This window comes from Anomaloglossus baeobatrachus, chromosome 2 (genome assembly GCF_048569485.1).
Source record: "Anomaloglossus baeobatrachus isolate aAnoBae1 chromosome 2, aAnoBae1.hap1, whole genome shotgun sequence".
NCBI classification, from domain to species: domain Eukaryota; kingdom Metazoa; phylum Chordata; class Amphibia; order Anura; family Aromobatidae; genus Anomaloglossus; species Anomaloglossus baeobatrachus.
Genome location: NC_134354.1, coordinates 536572782 through 536593976, shown reverse-complemented (window position 1 = coordinate 536593976; position 21195 = coordinate 536572782). Strand labels below are relative to the sequence as shown.

The 21195-nt window shown below is 45.6% G+C and overlaps 2 protein-coding genes across 3 annotated transcripts in view; one reads left to right on the top strand and one right to left on the bottom strand.

Moving 5' to 3' along the window:
• LOC142291810 (serine/threonine-protein phosphatase 2A regulatory subunit B'' subunit beta-like) overlaps window positions 1-4621 on the top strand; it is a 140154-nt gene extending 135533 nt beyond the window's left edge. For both annotated transcript variants that reach the window (XM_075336635.1, XM_075336636.1), the window contains 4 exons: window positions 513-688; window positions 2918-3036; window positions 3228-3334; window positions 3700-4621. In XM_075336635.1, coding sequence (XP_075192750.1) covers window positions 513-688; window positions 2918-3036; window positions 3228-3334; window positions 3700-3844 — 547 coding nt within the window. In that variant the 3' untranslated portion in view covers window positions 3845-4621. The remainder of the gene's footprint in view (window positions 1-512; window positions 689-2917; window positions 3037-3227; window positions 3335-3699) is intronic.
• Window positions 4622-16912: 12291 nt separating this feature from the next.
• Window positions 16913-21195, bottom strand: part of LOC142291809 (cohesin subunit SA-2-like) — a 176560-nt gene continuing 172277 nt past the window's right edge. The window contains 3 exon segments of the mRNA XM_075336634.1: window positions 16913-19032; window positions 19123-19213; window positions 20005-20134. Of these exon segments, the coding sequence (XP_075192749.1) occupies window positions 18979-19032; window positions 19123-19213; window positions 20005-20134 (275 nt within the window). The 3' untranslated portion in view covers window positions 16913-18978.

The following is a 21195-nucleotide window of genomic DNA, read 5'->3' as shown; positions in this document are numbered from 1 at the left end:
GCACTGACAGCTAAGAGCGGCGGACGCTGGTAACGAAGGCAAAATATCGGGTAACCAAGGGAAGGGCTTCTTGGTTACCCGATATTTACATTGGTTACCAGCGTTCGCAGAAGCCGGCTCCCTGCTCACTGCACATTCAACACAGCGATGTGTGCTTCACAGCGGGAGAGCAACAACTAAAAAATGGTCCAGGACATTCAGCAACAACCAACGACCTCACAGCAGGGGCCAGGTTGTTGCTGGATGTCACACACAGCAACATCGCTAGCAAGTTGTGCCTCAGCAGCGATGTTGCCTAGTGTGACGTGGCCTTTACCTGTTGTCTTATCATATCCCACCAGATAAGACCCTATCTGCGCTTCTTATCTACAGCATACTTCTACACTCCAAAGACAGTGATAGGGAATTTGGATTGAGCCCTAATGGGGACAGTGATGATCATATATGTAAACTGCTGTAGAATATGATGGCACTATATAAACATACATTTTTTTATATATATATTTCTTCAGCATAGAGTACTGGTTCCGCTGCATGGACCTTGATGGAGACGGAGTGTTATCAATGTACGAGCTGGAATACTTCTATGAAGAGCAATGCCACAAGATGGAGAGCATGGCCATTGAGCCATTACCATTTGAAGACTGTCTATGTCAAATGTTGGATCTTGTAAAACCGCAGTGTGATGGTATGTGTCAAGTGTATTTTCATGGGAACCAAAGAGCATGAATCAAGGACTTCTCTGTTCTCCTCTAAAATGCTGCTGACTTCAGAGAAAACCTAGAATCATTCACAACTTTAAGCATCATAAATTGCAAACTCCTGCACATAGTGGCAGAATAGAATTAGTTTTTTCGTCTCCACTGTGTTGTGGGGATACCGGAAGTGCAGTTTCTGGAGCCAATTTTCTTATTCTTCACCTGGACATTTAATTTAACTCTGACGCATCCAGACATAAAAGTCACAGGAATGAAAACCGTAAAATATTAATCTACATACCTGACGCTACGTGCAGGAACATGCAATTTATACTGCCAACACTTGTGAAAGATCCTTTTTAAACCTGTGCTGGAAACAAAGTGACTAGGATAAGTAGCCAGAGACAGCCATAAATGTTCCCAAATGTAGAGCCTATCCCTAGGTTATGCTGCTGCTGCTGTTTTTTTTTTGTTTTTTATTATTTTTCTAGCTTTTTCTAAACACTAATTTACAAAAATATTTTTTGTGTGTTCTGGTAGTCATAACTGACTGAGCTATGTAATAGCAATCCCCCACCCCCTAGTATTTTATTTTGGGGATGGGAGATGTCCAAAAAAATTGCAATTAAAGCATTTAATTTTTATTTCTACTGTATTCACAGTTAGAGAATGGTGGGAATTTATCATAAAGGCAATTTGTGAAATTAATTTTGCTTGTGTCTCCGTTGACTTTGTCAATTTATTGTCAAAAGGTTCAATGCAATGCATCTTAAATTTGGCACACCTTTAGGCCCCTTTCAGACATCCGTGTTTCAGGTACGTGTGACATCTGTTTTTAACACTATCACACACAAATTTATGTTTTATCAATGGTGTTACTTACACAGCCTTGTTTTCACACGGACTGTGTGACCCCTCGTGGACCCGCACGCACACATTGAGACATGTCCGTTTTTTCTTCAGCATCACGGGTGTCACACAGATCGCACACTTATGTGAATCCGTGTGACATCAGTGTGACACATACCGGAGAACACACAGGTCTTTGAAATAAAAAGATTTTCTATATTCACATGTATCCAGTGCTGCTGTCTCCTGCTTCTGACCCTCGCTCATTATATTAACGGATTATTCACTGTACCTCGGATTTGGAAGCCAGAGCATTGCAGAGACCGCATCGCCGGGGACAGCATCGCCAGTGACAGGTGAGTATTCAGCAAACAACCAGTGTGTGTGCAGTGACGTCCAGAAGGTCATCAGAGTTCCCAATGAACTCTGATGAACCCGTGAAGTCACCGTGGTGACGCCTGCTGTAGCGCGGGGGTGGCATCAGGATGTCATCAGAGTTCATTGGGAACTCCAATGACCTCCTGGACGTCACTGCACACACACTACTTGCTAGATACTCTCCTGTCCCCGCGATGCTCCGACTTCCAGGTCCAAGATGCAGTGAATAATCAATGAATATAAAGAGCGGGGTCAGAAGCGGGAGGCAGCAGAGCCGATGAAAGCAGCTCTGGATACAGATGACTATAGAAAATTTTATTATTTCAAAGACCCGTGTTTTCTCCGGTACGTGTCACACTGATCTCACACTTTATGCAAACACCGATGTCACACGCATGACCATACTGATGCGTGTGGCTTGTACCTGATTAAATAGTGATGTCTGAAAGGGGCCTTAGATGTAACCCTTCTGTGCAGATATTTTTCCAATATTTCTCCCATCAGACTGGAGTGAGAGTTGTGACCGTTTGGAAGTCACAATTCATAAATCTAACTTATTTGCAGAACTAGTCACGCCCACTTCAAAAGGGGTGAGAGCTCTGTGAGATGGCAAAGTGCAAAGTTTTGCTCAAAATCGGGGGGGAGGAGGCGAAAATACTTCAGACTTTGGCACCAGAAAGCTAGCACAAAACCCTGATAAATTGCCCCCAAAGTCTTATTGTCATGTTTTGTTTACAAATACAGAAATACAATTTTATTGATGTAATTTTTCTTTAATAAAAAAGAAAAAAATGCTTGATAAAGCCAAAAAATATTTGCCGTGTTTCTGAATTTGATCTTGAATATGCATGATGCAAAAGTCCTGCTGGAGCTAGCATGTGACCATAATGTACATTTTTATTTTTAAACTAGTGCAAGAATATTTGTGCAAGATGATGGTAATGATGTGAAAGTAGCGGAGTAGCCTTCTGATTATGTCCTTTTCTCCAAAGGTAAAATTACACTCCATGATTTGAAGAAATGCAAACAAGCAAATCTGTTTTTTGATACTTTTCTAAATCTTGACAAATATTTGGACCATGAACAAAAGGATCCATTTTCTGTAATGCGGGTAAGTGAAAAACAATGCGTATGTAAAAACAGATGGAAGGGGAAGAGATATGGGATGGGAGGGGGAGAGAGTGGGATGGGATGGGAGGAGGATAGAGAGAGTGGAATGGGATGGGAGGGGGTGATGGGATATGGTTTTGGTTATGTAATATAGACACCCCATTCAATATCTTTTTTATTATTTTTATGTAGGTTGGGGAAAGTGAAGGCCAAGATCTTTCAGACTGGGAAAAATACGCTGCTGAAGAATATGCCATCTTAGTAGCTGAAGAGGCTGCCTCAGAACAATGGAATGATGGGTAGGAAGAAAAAAAAATCTTCATGGATTGTGGACAATGTAGTACTTTTTTATAGCTTTGTCAATTCTTTTATTAAGACAACAGAGCTACACCTAGTATAGAATTACCAAGCATAATAATCCCATTGTCCAACTAATGACTAAGAGCACAAATACATTATTTGTTGTGCTGGAACCAGCTTTTTTTTTTTTTTTAAGGTAATTGCTAAATATTTAAGTATTTGGGATAAAATATAAAACCAATATTCTAATATATTGAGAAGTCATTCTGGGGTGTGGTTCTCCGATATAGTACATTCCTATTGTCCGGTCTAAGTCCGGTGCATCTTGTGTTGGGCCTGTTTTATCACTGTTTTTCTATGTCAGGTATGATGCAGAATTAAATTCTTTGGAGACCGATATAGTGAATGGCAAAAACTATGCAACGGAAAAGAGACCTTTCTTGGATATGGCTTCTGAAGAGTCACCAGTGGACATTAATGAGTATGACTATGAAGAGGACTTTGAATAACGTGCACTATAAGGGAATCCAGCAGCTGGTCTGCCATGTCGATTTGCTGTGGACAGCACTTTATATATGTAAAATAGAATAACTACAACAATCAACCATGACTTAAGAAGCAACATTTGTTTTTGTTTTTTTTTAATTTATTGCTATTTATTTATGTTGATCACATTTATTTTGCTGTGCATTGTTCAGTCCTCCATTTCAGTAGTGTGAGTGCATTAATATTTACATTAATTGTTTATGGGTATATCACAATGATTAGGAAACTGGCAACATGTATGATAACTAATGTTCCATATATTCCAAAGGCCATTTATGGCAAGCAATAGAGATCATACATACTTAAGAGGACCCTGTACCCCTGAGATCTTTGTTTTTCAGTGACCTGTTTTTGATTTTGCTAATCCTTTCTGCCCTTTGGATAGAAGGGTCTCTTTGTGTTATGTCCTTTTTGTGCCCAGGGTATGCTGATCCTATGCTGAGCTGTTTGCTTAGGCAGCATATACTATAGAACCTGTTCGCTTTGGTGTCGCTCTTGTCACATTCCATTTTGTAACAGGACCCATCAACGAAAGACTTTTGTTGTAGTCTCCAGAGAAGAAGAAAAGTTATGTGGTAGAGTGCCTTTATATGTATATATGTAAATTAGGGCTTTTTTTTTTTTTCATTATTTTGATATTGGATAAAACTACTTATGTAAATCTTTGCTGTGTACGAAAGTTGAAAAACTTTATGAATTTATATAATGTATTTTCAAATAAACTATATTTTGCACACAAATTTGTAAAGTCTTCAGCAATGAATGTTTGTGTGGTGTGTGTGTGTTGGCTGGGATTATACTGGAGACCGGTCTTGAAAAGCCATTTGAAGCATTATCTTGTGACACTTTCATGGGGGGTTGCATTACTTATTCTTGTATAACTGCGTTAAAGTGGATTTTAATATAATTTATGGTGAATAACGATGGATCTTTTTTCCATGTTTACTCCAAATGCAGCATTAGACTATGTGCGCACACTACATTCTTTTGTGACCACAAAGATGCAGCATTTTTGTGCGTTTTTGGCTGCAAAAAAACGCACAAAACCGCACCCGCGGTAAAAACGCATAAAAAAAGCATGTGTTCTTGCGCGTTTCTTACTGCATTTTGCTGCATTTTTGTTGCTGCCTTTTTCTTTTTCGCTCCTAATTGGGAGACCCAGACAGTGGGTGTATAGCTACTGCCCTCTGGAGGCCGCACAAAGAACTACACTTAAAAGTGTAAGGCCCCTCCCCTTCTGGCTATACACCCTCCCGTAGGAGTACAGATTCCTCAGTTTTAGCTTTGTGCGCAAGGAGGTCAGACACGCACGCATAGCTCCATTGTTTTTAGTCAGCAGCAGCTGCTGACTATGTCGGATGGAAGAAAAGAGGACACATATAGTGTCCCCAGCATGCTCCCTTCTCACCCCACTGTATGTCGGAGGTGTTTGTAAGGTTGAGGTACCCATTGCGGGTACGGCGGCAGGAGCCCACATGCTGATTCCTTCCCCATCCCTTTTTACAGGGCTCTGGGTGAAGTGGGATTTACTGGTCTCCAGGCACTGAGACCGGGCTCCATCTACAGCCCCTGGAGAAGATGCTGGATGGAGCGGAGTACATCAGGGACATGGCCCTGCATCCTCAAGGTACTCTGTGTCCCCGTGCATTTGGCGCTCACACCGCAGCATGCTGGGTGTTGTAGTGCGCCGGGGGACATCAGCGCTACGGCGCTTGTGCCATGGCCTCATTCAGCTTAGCTGAAGCAGGCACACTTCCAGGAATTGGTCGCGCCGGCCGCTGGGACTGCGGCGCGGCTGGCACTTGTGGTGCGCCGGGGACTTCAGCGCGGCCCGCGCTTTTACAGCGGCCGCACTGATAACTCGAGTCCCCGGCTTTTGCGGCCTGCTTCCGTTCGTTCCCGCCCCCGGACCTGCCAGTCAGGAGAGGGGCGGGACGCTGGCCACATCTAGAAATCGGTCATGCCGGCCGCTGGGACTGCGGCGCGGCTGGCACTTGTGGTGCGCCGGGGACTTCAGCGCGGCCCGCGCTTTTACGGCGGCCGCGCTGATAACTCGAGTCCCCGGCTTTTGCGGCCTGCTCCCGTTCGTTCCCGCCCCCAGACCTGCCAGTCAGGAGAGGGGCGGGACGCTGGCCAGTGCATCAGCGCTGAGGGCTGGAGTCGTTTTTACATACTCCAGCCCTCACAGTAGGCACAGAGGGGACACTGTTTCCCGCACTTTTGGTTGGGAACTCCCACGGACCGCCCCTCTCCACAGACGCCGGCAGCCATTCCTGCTGACACGCTGAGCTGCAGAGGGGAGCCGGGGAGACCCAGACAAGGAATCTGCAGCCTCTTACCCGCTTTTCAGCGGGCGGTAAGCCCCCTCTTGTGCCAGTATTATTCTTAGTATTTTGTTGCTACAAATACTTGGTATTACATAGCGCTGGTCGCCCTTTGGCTATAGACTCTCTCACATTCAGAGAGCCAGCAGCATGTCGTCCGCAAAACGCAAGGGTGCCAAGGCACAGACATTATATGCTTCCTGCACCGCATGTGGGACTTTTCTACCGGCAGGCTCCACGGACCCCCATTGTGTGCAGTGCTCGGCCCCTGCGGCGCTTGCACAGCCGGGGCCTCTGCTGGACGTGACCCAGGGTGTACCACCTGTGAATGCTGTCCAGGTGACAGGCACTGAGTTTGCAGCTTTTGCTGACAGAATGTCTCTCACTATGTCACAAATTCTTGACACATTGCGAGCTAGGCCTGTACTTCAGGCCACGGACACTGTGCAATCATTGCCCCCTGGTCCCCCTCAGCTCCAAGCTCCGGGACGGGCATATACACCTCAGGGTGAAGACTCTGACTCGGACGATGGCCCCGGGCAGCCTAAGCGGGCTCGCTATGACGGGCCTTCACATTCATCTCAATGGTCAGGATCCCAGCGAGATGAATCTATGGGTGATGAGGCGGACGTAACTGATCAGGATTCTGATCCTGGGACCGCTCTCAATCTAGATACACCAGAGGGTGACGCCATAGTTAATGATCTTATATTTAACATCAATAAGATGTTAAATATTTCCCCACCAGCTCCTCTTGTGGAGGAGTCAGCTTCGCAGCACGAGAGAATCCATTTCAGATACCCTAAGCGTACTTTAAGCACTTTTCTGGACCACGCTGACTTTAGAGACGCAATCCAGAAACCCCACGCTTATCCTGAAAGGCGTTTTCCTAAACGGCTTAAAGATACACGCTATCCTTTTCCCCCTGAGGTGGTCAAGGGTTGGACCCAGTGTCCAAAAGTGGATCCTCCAATTTCCAGGCTTGCAGCTAGATCCTTGGTTGCAGTTGAAGATGGAGCGGCACTTAAAGATGCCACTGACAGGCAGATGGAGCTCTGGCTGAAATCCATCTATGAAGCGATTGGAGCGTCATTAGCGCCTTCTTTTGCGGCCGTATGGGCACTCCAAGCTATCTCAGCCGGGCTTGCGCGAGTCGACTCAGTCACACGTGCATTTGCCCCGCAGGTAGCACCATTGACCTCGCAAATGGCGGCATTCGCGTCGTACGCGATTAATGCTGTTCTTGACGCTACAAGCCGCACGGCAGTGGCGTCAGCCAACTCCGTTGTTTTGCGTAGGGCCCTGTGGTTGAGACATTGGAAAGCAGATTCTCACTCCAAGAAGTGCTTAACCAATTTGCCTTTTTCTCGTGACCGATTGTTTGGAGAGCGTTTGGATGAAATCATCAAACACTCCAAGGGTAAGGACTCATCCTTACCGCAACACAGACAAAACAGACCCCAACAGAGGAAGGGTCAGTCTGGTTATCGGTCCTTTCGAGGACCGGGCAGGTCCCAATTCGCATCGTCAAAAAAGACTCAAAAGGACCAGAGACGCTCAGATTCTTGGAGGTCTCAGTCACGCCCAAAAAGGGCAGCCGGAGGAACCGTTGCCAAAACGGCGTCCTCCTGACTTGCGGTCTCCGATTCCCACACCCGCGGTCGGTGGGAGGCTTTCCCACTTTGGCGACATCTGGCTGTCACACGTCAAAGACCGTTGGGTGAGGGATATTCTGTCTCACGGGTACAGGATAGAGTTCAGTTCTCGTCCGCCAACTCGTTTCTTCAGAACTTCTCCACCACCAGACCGAGCCGATGCTCTGTTCCAGGCGGTGGCCGCTCTAAAGGCGGAAGGAGTGGTGACCTCCGTCCCTCTTCAGGAACAAGGTCACGGTTTTTACTCCAATCTGTTTGTGGTCCCAAAAAAGGACGGATCGTATCGGCCCGTCCTGGATCTAAAGTTGCTCAACAGACACGTAAAAGTCAGGAGGTTCCGGATGGAATCCCTACGCTCCGTCATAGCCTCAATGTCTCAAGGAGATTTTCTAGCATCAATAGATATCAAAGATGCGTATCTCCACGTGCCGATCGCACCAGAGCATCAGCGTTTCCTACGCTTCGTCATACACGACGAACACCTGCAGTTCGTGGCGTTACCTTTCGGTCTGGCAACAGCCCCCCGGGTCTTCACCAAGGTCATGGCAGCAGTAGTAGCTGTTCTGCACTCGCAGGGTCACTCGGTCATCCCGTATCTAGACGACCTGCTTATAAAGGCACCCTCTCAAGAGGCATGCCAACACAGTCTGAAGGTGGCACTAGACACCCTCCAGAGTTTCGGGTGGATTATCAACTTTCCAAAGTCTCATCTAACCCCGACCCAATCTCTGACTTATCTTGGCATGGAGTTTCATACTCTCTCAGCGATAGTGAAGCTTCCACTGGACAAGCAGTGCTCGCTGCGGACTGGAGTGCAATCTCTCCTTCAGAGCCAGTCGCACTCACTGAGGCGCCTCATGCATTTCCTAGGAAAGATGGTAGCAGCAATGGAGGCAGTCCCGTTCGCGCAGTTTCATCTGCGCCCTCTACAATGGGACATTCTACGCCAATGGGACGGGAAATCGACGTCCCTCGACAGGACTGTCTCCCTCTCTGACTGCCAAGGACTCTCTGCGTTGGTGGCTTCTCCCCACCTCATTGTCACAGGGAAAGTCGTTCCTTCCCCCGTCCTGGGCAGTGGTCACGACGGATGCGAGCCTATCAGGGTGGGGAGCGGTGTATCTCCACCACAGGGCTCAGGGGATGTGGACTCTGGAAGAGTCCTCCCTGCAGATCAATGTTCTGGAAATCAGAGCAATCTATCTTGCCCTGCGAGCCTTCCAACAATGGCTGGAAGGCAAACAGATTCGGATTCAGTCGGACAATTCCACGGCGGTGGCGTACATCAACCACCAAGGGGGAACACGCAGTCGCCAAGCCTTTCAAGAAGTCCAACGGATTTTGACGTGGGTGGAAAGCAGAGCGTCCACCATATCCGCAGTTCACATCCCAGGCGTGGAAAACTGGGAAGCAGACTTTCTCAGTCGCCAGGGCATGGACGCAGGAGAATGGTCCCTTCACCCGGACGTGTTTCAGCAGATCTGTTGCCGCTGGGGGACGCCGGACGTCGATCTGATGGCGTCACGACACAACAACAAGGTCCCAGTTTTCATGGCACGGTCTCACGATCACCGAGCACTGGCGGCAGACGCCTTGGTTCAGGATTGGTCGCAATTCCGACTCCCCTATGTGTTCCCACCTCTAGCATTGTTACCCAGAGTTCTCCGGAAAATCAGGTCCGACTGCCATCGAGCCATACTCGTCGCTCCAGATTGGCCAAGAAGGTTGTGGTACCCGGATCTGTGGCATCTCACGGTAGGCCAACCGTGGACACTACCAGACCGTCCAGATTTGCTGTCTCAAGGGCCGTTTTTCCATCTGAATTCTGCGGCCCTGAACCTGACTGTGTGGCCATTGAGTCCTGGATCCTAGCGGCCTCAGGTTTATCTCATGAAGTTGTTGCCACAATGAGACAGGCTAGAAAACCATCCTCAGCTAAGATCTATCACAGAACGTGGAAGATATTCTTAGCGTGGTGCGTGGCTCAAGGGTTTTCTCCCTGGCCATTTGCATTGCCAACTTTTCTTTCCTTCCTGCAGTCTGGGTTGGAAAAAGGTTTGTCGCTTAGCTCTCTTAAGGGTCAAGTCTCCGCGCTATCCGTATTTTTTCAGAAGCGCTTGGCACAGCTTTCTAAAGTACGCACGTTTCTCCAAGGAGTTTGTCATATCGTTCCTCCTTACAGACGGCCATTGGAACCCTGGGATCTGAACAAGGTTCTCATTGCTCTACAGAAGCCGCCTTTCGAGCCTTTGAAAGAGGTTCCCCTTTCTCGGCTTTCACAAAAGGTAGTTTTTCTTGTGGCGGTCACGTCTCTTCGAAGAGTGTCCGAGCTAGCGGCGTTATCTTGCAAATCTCCCTTCCTGGTGTTTCACCAAGACAAGGTAGTACTGCGTCCAATTCCAGAGTTTTCTCCCAAGGTGGTTTCTTCCTTTCATCTCAATCAGGATATCACTTTACCATCTTTGTGTCCGCATCCAGTTCACCAATTTGAAAAGGGTTTACATCTGTTGGACCTGGTGAGAGCACTCAGGATTTACATTTCTCGCACGGCGGCTCTACGCCGTTCTGATGCGCTCTTTGTCCTAGTCGCTGGTCAGCATAAGGGATCGCAAGCTTCCAAATCCACCCTGGCGCGGTGGATCAAGGAACCAATTCTTCACACATACCGTTCTGCTGGGCTTCCGATTCCATCTGGACTGAAGGCCCATTCTACCAGAGCCGTGGGTGCGTCCTGGGCATTGCGGCATCAGGCTACGGCTCAGCAAGTGTGCCAAGCGGCTACCTGGTCGAGTCTGCACACGTTTACCAAACACTATCAAGTGCATACCTACGCTTCGGCAGATGCCAGCCTAGGTAGACAGGTCCTTCAGGCGGCGGTGGCCCACCTGTAGGAAGAGGCTGTTTGACAGCCCGTTCATGTGGTATCTTTTTACCCACCCAGGGACTGCTTTTGGACGTCCCACTGTCTGGGTCTCCCAATTAGGAGCGAAAAAGAAGGGAATTTTGTTTACTTACCGTAAATTCCTTTTCTTCTAGCTCCAATTGGGAGACCCAGCACCCGCCCTATTTGTTCTTAGGGTTTCGTTTTTCGGGTGCACATGTTGTTCATGTTGTTTCTTAAGTTCTCCGATCATGTTATCGGATTGAATTTGTTTTTGAAACTGTTATTGGCTTTCCTCCTTCTTGCTTTGGTACTAAAACTGAGGAATCTGTACTCCTACGGGAGGGTGTATAGCCAGAAGGGGAGGGGCCTTACACTTTTAAGTGTAGTTCTTTGTGCGGCCTCCAGAGGGCAGTAGCTATACACCCACTGTCTGGGTCTCCCAATTGGAGCTAGAAGAAAAGGAATTTACGGTAAGTAAACAAAATTCCCTTCTTTCCAATGCATTGTATGGGTGACAAACGCTGGCAAAAACGCAGAAAGAATTGACATGTTGCATCTTTGTGGTCACCACAAAAGCGCACCTAAAACAAAACTGCACTGTGCGGGCAGAAAAAATGAAAACTCTTAAGGGTGCTTTACACGCTGCGACATCGCTAACAATATATAGTCAGGGTCACATCGTTAGTGACGCACATCCGGCGTCGTTAGCGACATCGCAGCGTGTGACACCAATGAGCGACGATCAACGAGCGCAAAAATGTGAAAAATCGTTGCTCGTTGACACGTCGTTCATTCCCTTAATATCGTTGCTGCTGCAGGTACGATGTTGTTCGTCGTTCCTGCAGCAGCACACATCGCTATGTGTGACACCGCAGGAACGACTAACATAATAATCTTTATTTCTATAGCGCCAACATATTCCGCAGCGCTTTACAATTCAGGAGGATCATATACAAACACGCAACAGTTCTAAAAAATACAATATTTAGAGGGAAAAAAGACAACCCTGCTCGTGAGAGCTTACAATCTAAAATGAGATATGGGGGGGAGGGGGGGCAAGGTACAAGTGCTTATTTACAATGACAATCCAGCCATCTCATGGAAATGGGGGATAGATAATGGTTTCCTCGACCAGTTGGCCGGAACCTTGAGATGCATTTGGGTGCCATGTAGTTCGATGTGGAGTTATGTTGTGAGAAGTTGTAGAGGGAGTATGTGAATTGAATCTGATTAGGGAGTGTGATAGGCCACCCTAAAAAGATGCGTTTTTAGGGTGCGGCTGAAGCTGAGTAAGTTGTGATTTGTCCTAACTTCTTGGGGTAGAGCGTTCCAGAGGGTTGGTGCAGCTCAGAAGAAGTCTTGGATCCGGGAGTGGGAGGTTCGAATTAGTGTGGATGTTAGTCGAAAGTCGTTTGCAGAGCGTAGAGAACGGGTGGGGTGATACAGAGAGGAGGGTGGAGATGTAGGAGGGTGCCACACTGTGGAGAGCTTTGTGGGTGAGAACACCAATTTGAATTGGATCCTATGATATATGGGCAGGCAGTGCAATGACTGGCACAGAGCAGAGGCATCCGAGTAGCGGTTAGCCAGGTAGGTGACCCTGGCTGCTGCATTAAGGATGGACTGTAGAGGAGAGAGTCTAGTTAGGGGGAGACCAATTAATAGTTACAGTAGTCGAGGCGGGAGTGGATCAGGGCCACGGTGAGGGTTTTTGCCGTTTCAATTGTGAGAAAGGGGCGGATTCTAGAGATGTTCTTGAGGTGCAAGCGGCAGGAGCGGGCAAAAGATTGTATGTGGGAGGTGAAGGAGAGATCAGTGTCAAGTATAACACCCAGACAGCGGGCTTGCTGCCTAGGACTCATCGTTGTGCCACACACAGAGAGGGAGATGTCAGGTTTAGGAAGGTTGGAAGACGGAGGAAAAAGAAGTTCAGTTTTTGAAAGGTTAAGTTTCAGATAGCGAGCAGACATGATATTGCAAACTGCAGTCAGGCAGTCGCTTGTGTTCTGTAGTACAGGAGGGGTGAGGTCAGGGATGAGGTATAGCTGTGTGTCATCAGCATAAAGATTGTACTGAAAGCCAAATCTGCTGATGGTCATTCCAACTGGGGCAGTGTAGAGGGAGAAAAGAAGAGGGTCAAGGACTGAACCTTGAGGGACCCCAACAGTGAGAGGAAGAGGAGAAGATGTGGAGCCAGCAAATGATACACTGAATGAACGGCCAGAAAGATAGGAAGAGAACCAGGAAAGAACAGTGTCCTTTAGGCCGATATAATGGAGCATAGAGAGAAGGAGATGGTGGTCAACAGTGTCGAAGGCGGCAGAGAGATCAAGAAGGATAAGCAGAGAGTGGTCACCGTTACATTTTGCTGTCAAAAGGTCATTGGTCACTTTGACAAGGGCAGTTTCTGTTGAGTGTAAAGGGCGGAAGCCAGACTGTAAAGGATCTAGAAAAGAGTAAGTGGAAAGGTAGCGGGTGAGGTGAGAGTAGACCAGGCGCTCCAAGAGTTTGGAGATGAAGGGGAGATTGGAGACTGGTCTGTAGTTGCTTGTGCAGGACGGATCAAGGGAAGGTTTTTTTAGTAATGAGTAATGATAGTGTTTGAGTGAGGAAGGGAAGAGAGAGATTGAAGATTTTAGTTAGGTGAGTGGTGACAACCGGAGAGAGGGACTGGAGTAGAGGTGAGGGGAAGGGATCAGTAGGGCAAGTGGTAGGACAGAGGATAGGATCCTGGAGACTTCCTCCTCTGTGACTGGGTCAAATGTGGAAAGTGAGCTGGATGGGATGTGGGGAGGGATGTGATTCACAATGCTTGGTGGCTGGGAGTTGATCTCTCGGTGGATGTTTTCTATTTTCTCTGTGAAATACGAGGCCAGGTCATCAGCATGAAGGGCTGTGATGGGGGTCTGTACTTTGGGACTGAGGAGGGAGTGAAAGGTGTTAAAGAGCTTTTTTGGATTGTTGGCTAGTGAGGAAATAAGGGTGGTGAAGTAGGTCTGTTTGGCGAGGCGAAGGGAAGAGTTGTAGGTCCTTAACATGAACTTGTAGTAGATGAAATTTTCTGGTGTGCGGGTTTTCCTCCATAGGCGTTCGGCACTCCTGGAGCATCGCTGAAGAAATTGAGTTTGGGATGTGAGACAGGGCTGTTTTACTCTGTTTGGCCTTTCTGAAGGTGAGGGGCGCTACTTGGTCTAGGGTACTCCTGAGTGTGTCATTGTAGTGCTTTACAGCCAGATCAGGACAGGAAAGTGAGGAGATGGGGGACAGTGATGAGTGTAGAGAGTCTGTAAGTGTTTGAGAGTCAATGGCCTGTAGGTTTCTCAATGTGTGATAGGTGGGAGTGTGCTGGGGTGGGCGAGGGTTTGTGAGCTTTAAGGGAGATGTGGTCAGAGAGGGGAGAACATCTCCTTACCTGCGTCCACCAGCAATAAGGAAGGAGGTGGGTGGCATGTTCCGGCCGCTCATCTCCGACCCTCCTCTGCTATTGGACGGCTGCCGTGTGACGTCGCTGTGACACCGCATGAACCGCCCCCTTAGAAAGGAGGCGCATTGCCGGCCAGAGCGACGTCTCAGGGAAGGTAAGTCCGTATGACGAATGTTAGCGATGTTGTGCGCATGGGCAGTGATTTGCCCGTGTCGCACAACCGACGGGGGCGGATACGCTCGCTAGCGATACTGGTACCGATATCGCAGTGTGTAAAGTACCCTATAGACTTTGCAAAGTCATGCAGTTTTTAGACCAAAAAAAGCGCCCAAAAAACGCACCGTGCTCAGATAGCCTTAAACATCTGCGGATCAGCTGCTAGTTTTTGCTGATAAGTGGTCAGTTAATAGCCTGCTCACACAGACAGACCGCGCTTCAGATGTGCACTGAGTGATCAGTAATTGATAAGTGCACACAGGCTGTCTGTTCTCTGGGCAGCGCACGTCCTGATAATACAGCATAATGCGCTGGCCAAAATAATTTTGTGCAGTTCAAAAGGTAGTTCTGCTCATATGCTGGATGATTGGTTGCCTGTTTAGACTGCTCATTCACAATAAATCATGCAGTGTAAACTGTCTTTTAGGAGGCAATTCAGCAAGAAGCTTAAAACGCCCTAATATGTGCAAAATATTTTATGCAACTTGGGAAGTTGCGCATAAATATTTAGACATGTGGCATTCAGATGGACAGGGCATGGCTGCACCTATCCTTAAATTCAGATGTCATGCAATCATAGAGGCGTAGCTTACTCTAGAAATGTACACCAGTCTCTGACTGCAGTACATCTCTAGAGGTGATGCATACTGGATTACAGCTGCACCTACTTCATTAAAGGGAATTCGAGATGAGCGAACTCTATGTTCGGTGTTTGTACCAAACACAGACTTTACAAAGACATTCCATGGTTTGGAGTCCGGGTGCTTTACATATGCAAACCACTATTGCGAGCATCAATGTGCTTGGGTACACTTGGTGCTCAGCCCAGTGCAAGCCACTTGCAGTGTTTAAACAGCTCACACTGGGGGGGGTAACAACATGATCGGGTGTAGTGTGCACACAAAGTAAATGAATATTGAAAACCCTACTCATTCTCCCCTGGAAGTGTTCTGTTTTACCCAAACTGCCTAATTACCGTATTTCTCCAAGAAATAAGACGCTGACTTGTATTTTTTTTTTTTCCCCTGAAAAAAGCACTAGTGCTTATTTTTCGGTAGGTCTTATTTTTGGGGAAACACGGTTGGGGGTAAGTTTATCCCCCAAAAAAGCAGACCCCCCCCCTTCCCCTTCTTCCTTCCCAGGAGACTCATACTTACCAGACTCTGGATGTCTGCATGGCTCCAAGGTCCTCCTGTGATCTTCGTCAGCGCTCCCAGCAGGTATACTGCACGCTGCCCCCCTCTACTTTTGGCCGACGCACTCATGTACACACACAATCGCACACACTCGCCAGATCCGACGATACGCATTGCTTCTGGTCAGCGGGGGAAGATGGTACTCGCCGCTGGAACTCATCAATGTGTTACACCACAGGTCCTCTATGTTCCACCACACTGCATCCCAGGATTCTCTGCTGGCCAGAAGCAATCGGTATAGCTGGATGTGGTGAGTGTGTGTTTGCGATGTGAATATACAAGCCATTTGTGTGCAATTTTAATAAGCAATCACCCTCTCCATTGAGTGGCAGTGTGTGAGTGGCTACTCCATCAATGTTTTGCACATGTTGCTTCCATCTTTATTAAGGGCTTTTACTGCATCCTTTGAGTGCATTTAATTTTTTTGACCTGGGCAGGTAAACATTGTTGCCTTTTCTTGCTGTGAATTTTTGTGAATTTTTTGGGGGAAAATGTAATTCCTCTTTTGTGATTTTAGCTTTTAAATCAAGTCCGGGACCCAAACCGAACTTTCTTAAGTGTGAGTGAACCTGCAGAACCGAACTTCCACGGGTTAACTCCTCTCTAAAGTGAATCTTGGAGCAGGTTTTTGCTACCTTATCTGAGACCAGCATAATGTAGCAAATAGACCCCGAATCCAATGGTGTATCACTTAGATTACTGGGTGCAGCCGTTCTGACAATATCATTTTTAGATTGTCATGTAGCAGAGCTAAGAAAGCTGTCCCACCCACACCAGGTTCTCAAATAGAGATTGTACATTGACAGTGAGGTGTCATTCAGAGGACGGGGCGTGCTGGATTGCTGTGTGCCTGACTTTGTAATCTGAGCAATAAGGGTCCTGTTGCTTAAATATGGCAAATAAACAACAGATCATACCTTGACAAGTCAGGCATAGCTGAATTTTCTGTTAACCCTTCTGCAGCATGCTGGCTTCAGCTTACATAACAAAAACCTGCTGACAGATTCCCTTTGTGCTCAACACCAGTCTTTATGAATTTGCCACTTAAATTTTATTACAGACTTCAGTATTGTAAGTCTACCTGTTATAATAATCCCTTATCTAGAGCAGTACCCCATTAACATCACGTAATTTCAGTCTTCTGTTACTTTTCTTGACTCTTCTTTGATAGCCCCTATATTCTTTGATTCCTAAGTTCACTCTATCGTAGAGCAAAAACTCTTATCTTTCACTGCTGAGATCTAGTTTTGGTGGGATTCATATTAATGAATGTAACATTTTTACGCAAACTTTCCAAATGTGAACGGTCTACATGTAATACTGGAACACAAATTAGGCTGAATGATGACATACTTTAATAAAAAAAAAAAATATTTATATCCATTCAGAGAATAAAAGATTCATTACAAAAAGGTCAGATCCTGATGAAAATGTATGTACTAGCGTTGCAAATCTCAGAAATATACATATTTTATTTAGAAATACAAAATCTATAAAAGTGCTTCACACACTTCTAGGTCCAGTGGTCTCACTGTTCATGATGTGGCTGGAAGCTCTGAGATGTAAGGAACATTTTTGTTTTTCTGCTTGTCATAACGCATCTTCAGTAGTGTAGCAGTTGTGGCACTGCAGTCAACGTGCACTAAGAAAATCAAACAATTTTTTTTTATTTTTCTCCGATACACCACGGACTTGAGGATTATTTCAAAATTGCAGTTCATGACTAAGGCCACCACGGTGGTTGAAACGCGTAGGGCGTGACCCCCTCCCTGCATGGAGTGGATTTTTTTACTGTTGACCGATGGAATGATTCTTATTTAATCAAAGCGCAATTTTGAAATAATTCTCAAGTCCGTGATGTATCGCCGGAGAAAAAAAAAATGTTTGTTTTTTCCTATTGCCTCGCACCACACAGAGTTTACCTCCGAGCTGAAGCAGGAATGGAATGCAAGAGCGTACAAGGGTGAGCTGACTCAAAATGTGTGTTTAAAGCTGCACTAAGGCTAAGGACACACGGCGAGAAAAACGAGCAAGTGGAATGTGATTATAAAAAAATGTTGGTGCATTAGATGTGTTGGCCTGGGCTGACTGGACTAGTTGCCCTCTTTTCTGCTGAGTATATTAAATTTTTGGAGTTTTTAATCTCCTTTTTGTTGCTATTTTTAAAAACAAAAAAAAATAAAAAATCGCAATCCACTAGGACCAATGTTGCTCAATGGGGCTGCTCCCATGAGCGATTATTTTTTTTTTTTTTTTCTTTCTTAGCCCTAATCAGACTGAGAAAACAATCACAGCATGCTGTGGGTGGAATTCAATTTGTTTTCTCTCGCACCCATACAAGTCTATGGATGCAAGAGAAACAGTGCACTGCACTCGCATTACAGCGGAGTGCAGTGCGATATATGCATCAGCTGACAATGGAGGAGATGGAGAGATTAGTCCTTCCCTCTCCTCCGCAGCTGTGCTGCGATTGCAGGATCACATCACAGTGGCATGACACTCGGCTTAGCTACCGCTCTGCTGGAGTGTGAGTGTCATGAGATGCAATTGCATTAAATCCTCGTGTGACCCCAGCCTAACTCTTTCTTGTACCATTCTTGAAAAGACATTACTATCCTAGATGAACCGCAGTCCTGGAAAAGCAGACATGCTGCATCACATATGATACATAATAATACAAATGTAAATATTCTTCTTACACAGTAAACATATAATGGAAACAAAGGTTTAACAGATTCTCTCCTCTCAATACAATGACCTCATGAATGTACATTTTTCTATAATGAACCATTGCAGCACTTTTTACAGTAGTCATACTGCAAAGTATCAGATTTGAAATATCAGGTATTAATTTTTCCTCCAAATTTGTTGACTTGGCGACAGTAAAAAATAGTTATTTAGAATGAAGGAAATTTAGAATACAAAAATAAAGAATTTATGATCTAGTTACACTGCAGCACAGTAACTTACTACCACGATGTGCAAAGCAGCAGGTAATTCTTATGCAAAACACAAAATGCTAGGTTCACAGTCTTTCGTTTCTGTTCAAAATGAATAGGATAGTCCGTTTAATGGTATGGGGCTGCTTGTTAACCCACCCAGCGCCAATATCTGGTGGCAGTAGGATGTACGGTAAATCACGTGGCATAACATTTAGTATTTGGAATGACTTAAGACTTCGATCTTAAGTGAAATATCCTAAACCGAGACTCATTTTAATGCAAATAAAGGAAAATGATAGAAAACTATGTGCTGCAGAGTGAAAGAAATAAAATGGCTCTGTTGGTCCTCAGAACCATTGTAGCATGTGCCCAATCCAGACTGCCTTGTAATCCATGCTGAAACTGGATTCCTGGACTCAGGCTATGGTACTAGCAGAAGTGGAGACCTGGCCATCATTAGGTAGAGGAGTCTATTTTCAAGTCTTTTTCTTCCACTTCCATTTTGGCAACCTATAAGTGATAAAAAAAAAAAAATTATGATGAGGCATATGGAAGAAAAAATGTTTGGTAAAGAAATCCTATTAATGTAAAGTTCAGTACCTGGTCTGTTTCTATTTCATCGACATCAACATCTTCATTGTTTTCATCCACGAGCATATTTTGTGATTTTAGGTTAATAGATATTCGATCACTAGACAAAGGAAAGAGTTATTTATCTAATTGTATTTGGAGAAAAAAAAGAGGCACATTGCCATGTACTGTTCTTTGTATCACTTATTAGTCTGATATTTCCTGTTCTATATCTCGCAGTTCTTGACCAGCTCTAGGCTGCAGCTTATGGGGATTTCTGGGGAATAACTAGTATCTGTAGTTATTTGATATTCAATAACTTGAGGCCAAGATGAAAGAAAAATTATCATGTCTACTAGTTTTTGCTTCTGAAGAACAAAACGCACAACTAGAGAACAGTTGTTGCTTATCTCTGCTAGAATCCTCTTCCTCAGCTGCTTCCATCCCTTACTTTATATGGGTTAAACAGTTGACTCCAAGGATCTATTGTTCCACAGCTGTTGAGTCGGTCACCTGCTCTACCCCCCTGTTTCCAGCTGTCTTTTAGTCCCTTCCTTCTGTGAGAACAAACGTCTTCATATAGACCATTAAAGTCTTTGGACCAAGATAAATTCATGATTGCTGGGCCTTTCACCACTTCTGAGAACAGGGCTTTGTAGAATGAAAGTCCAAGTTGTCAGATCACTGCTGATCAGAACGTTATCGCCTATTCTGAGGATAGGGGATCTCTTCAAAGCTAAACTTTTTAAGATTTGATTCAGATTCATAGCGATCAAACCTCTACTAATCAAAGTATTAGGAAGAGCCAAACTCCTATGGTAGTTTGGGATCCTGCAGGTCATACAGTCAATAATGCCTTTTAAAGATTACATTTTTCAGTTCATTTTCCATAAAGAATAATTATTTTCTAACCTGTTGAATGATACTGTACTTTCTGAAGACAGCATGTGAAGTGCATTTTGTTTCTTGCTTTTAGCAGGATAATGAGACTCCAGATCATCAAATACTCTTTTGTTCGCCAAACTTCTTCCCGGCACGTGTTCTGTAATGAGAAATATGTATCTATTAGTACACACATCCTATACAGTGTAGGCGTATCACACCATCTCTTAGATTAGTACGACGATGGCATAACATTCTTATCCTCTAGGTTTACCAAAAAAGTATGTGAGCATTAAAACCGTATAATGAATATCAGAGTTAATAAATGTTGCCAGGAACATGGGGGGTGACTGATCTAAAGCATCTTCCCAGATTTCACACAACCTGTTTCTGGTCTTATGTTTTATCTGGGTTTTCTCCAGGTAACATAAAAAAAATGTACTGATCTGAAATGTACTGGATTTAATAATTCCACACAGTCTTGGATTTTCAAAGTAAATAAAGTCTAGTGCAGCAGGACATACATACCGTATTTTTCGCTTTATAAGACTCACCTGATTATAAGACGCACCCCCAAATTTGGTGAAGGAAAAGAGAATTTTTTTTTAATGTTAAATGGGGTCCATCTTATAATGCCAGTGTCCCTCTAACAAATTATTTAGGGTATATGTCCCTCATAGCCCCCCATCCTAAAATTAGCCCCCTTAATCTGGATATGGCCCCCTTATATTGAATATAGCCACCTTGTGATGGCACACGTTCCCCTGTGCTGCCTATGGCCCCCTATGGATTGCATACATTCCCCTGTGCTGCCTATGGATTGCATACATTCCCCTGTGTTGCCTATGGCCCCCTATGGATTGCACACGTTCCCCTGTATTAGATATCGCCCCCATGGTGCTTCCCATGGCCCCTATATAGATCGCACAAGTCCCCCAGTGTTAGATATCGCCCCCATAGTGCTGCCCATGGCCCCTATAGATCACAAAAGTCCCCCTGTGTCAGATATCGCCCCAGGCTGCTGCCCATAGTAAAATAAAACACTTTCCTTACCTCCTCCAGCGCTGATCTCCCTCCCTGCTTCTGTTCTTCCACTTCCTGGTTCTTGGTGCCGCGGTCATGTGATCGGCACAGCAGACTGAGATCTCTGCGTGCCTGATCACAGTGGAAGCAGGGACACCGGGGAGAAACGCTGGAGGGTGTAAGTAAAGCTTTTTTATT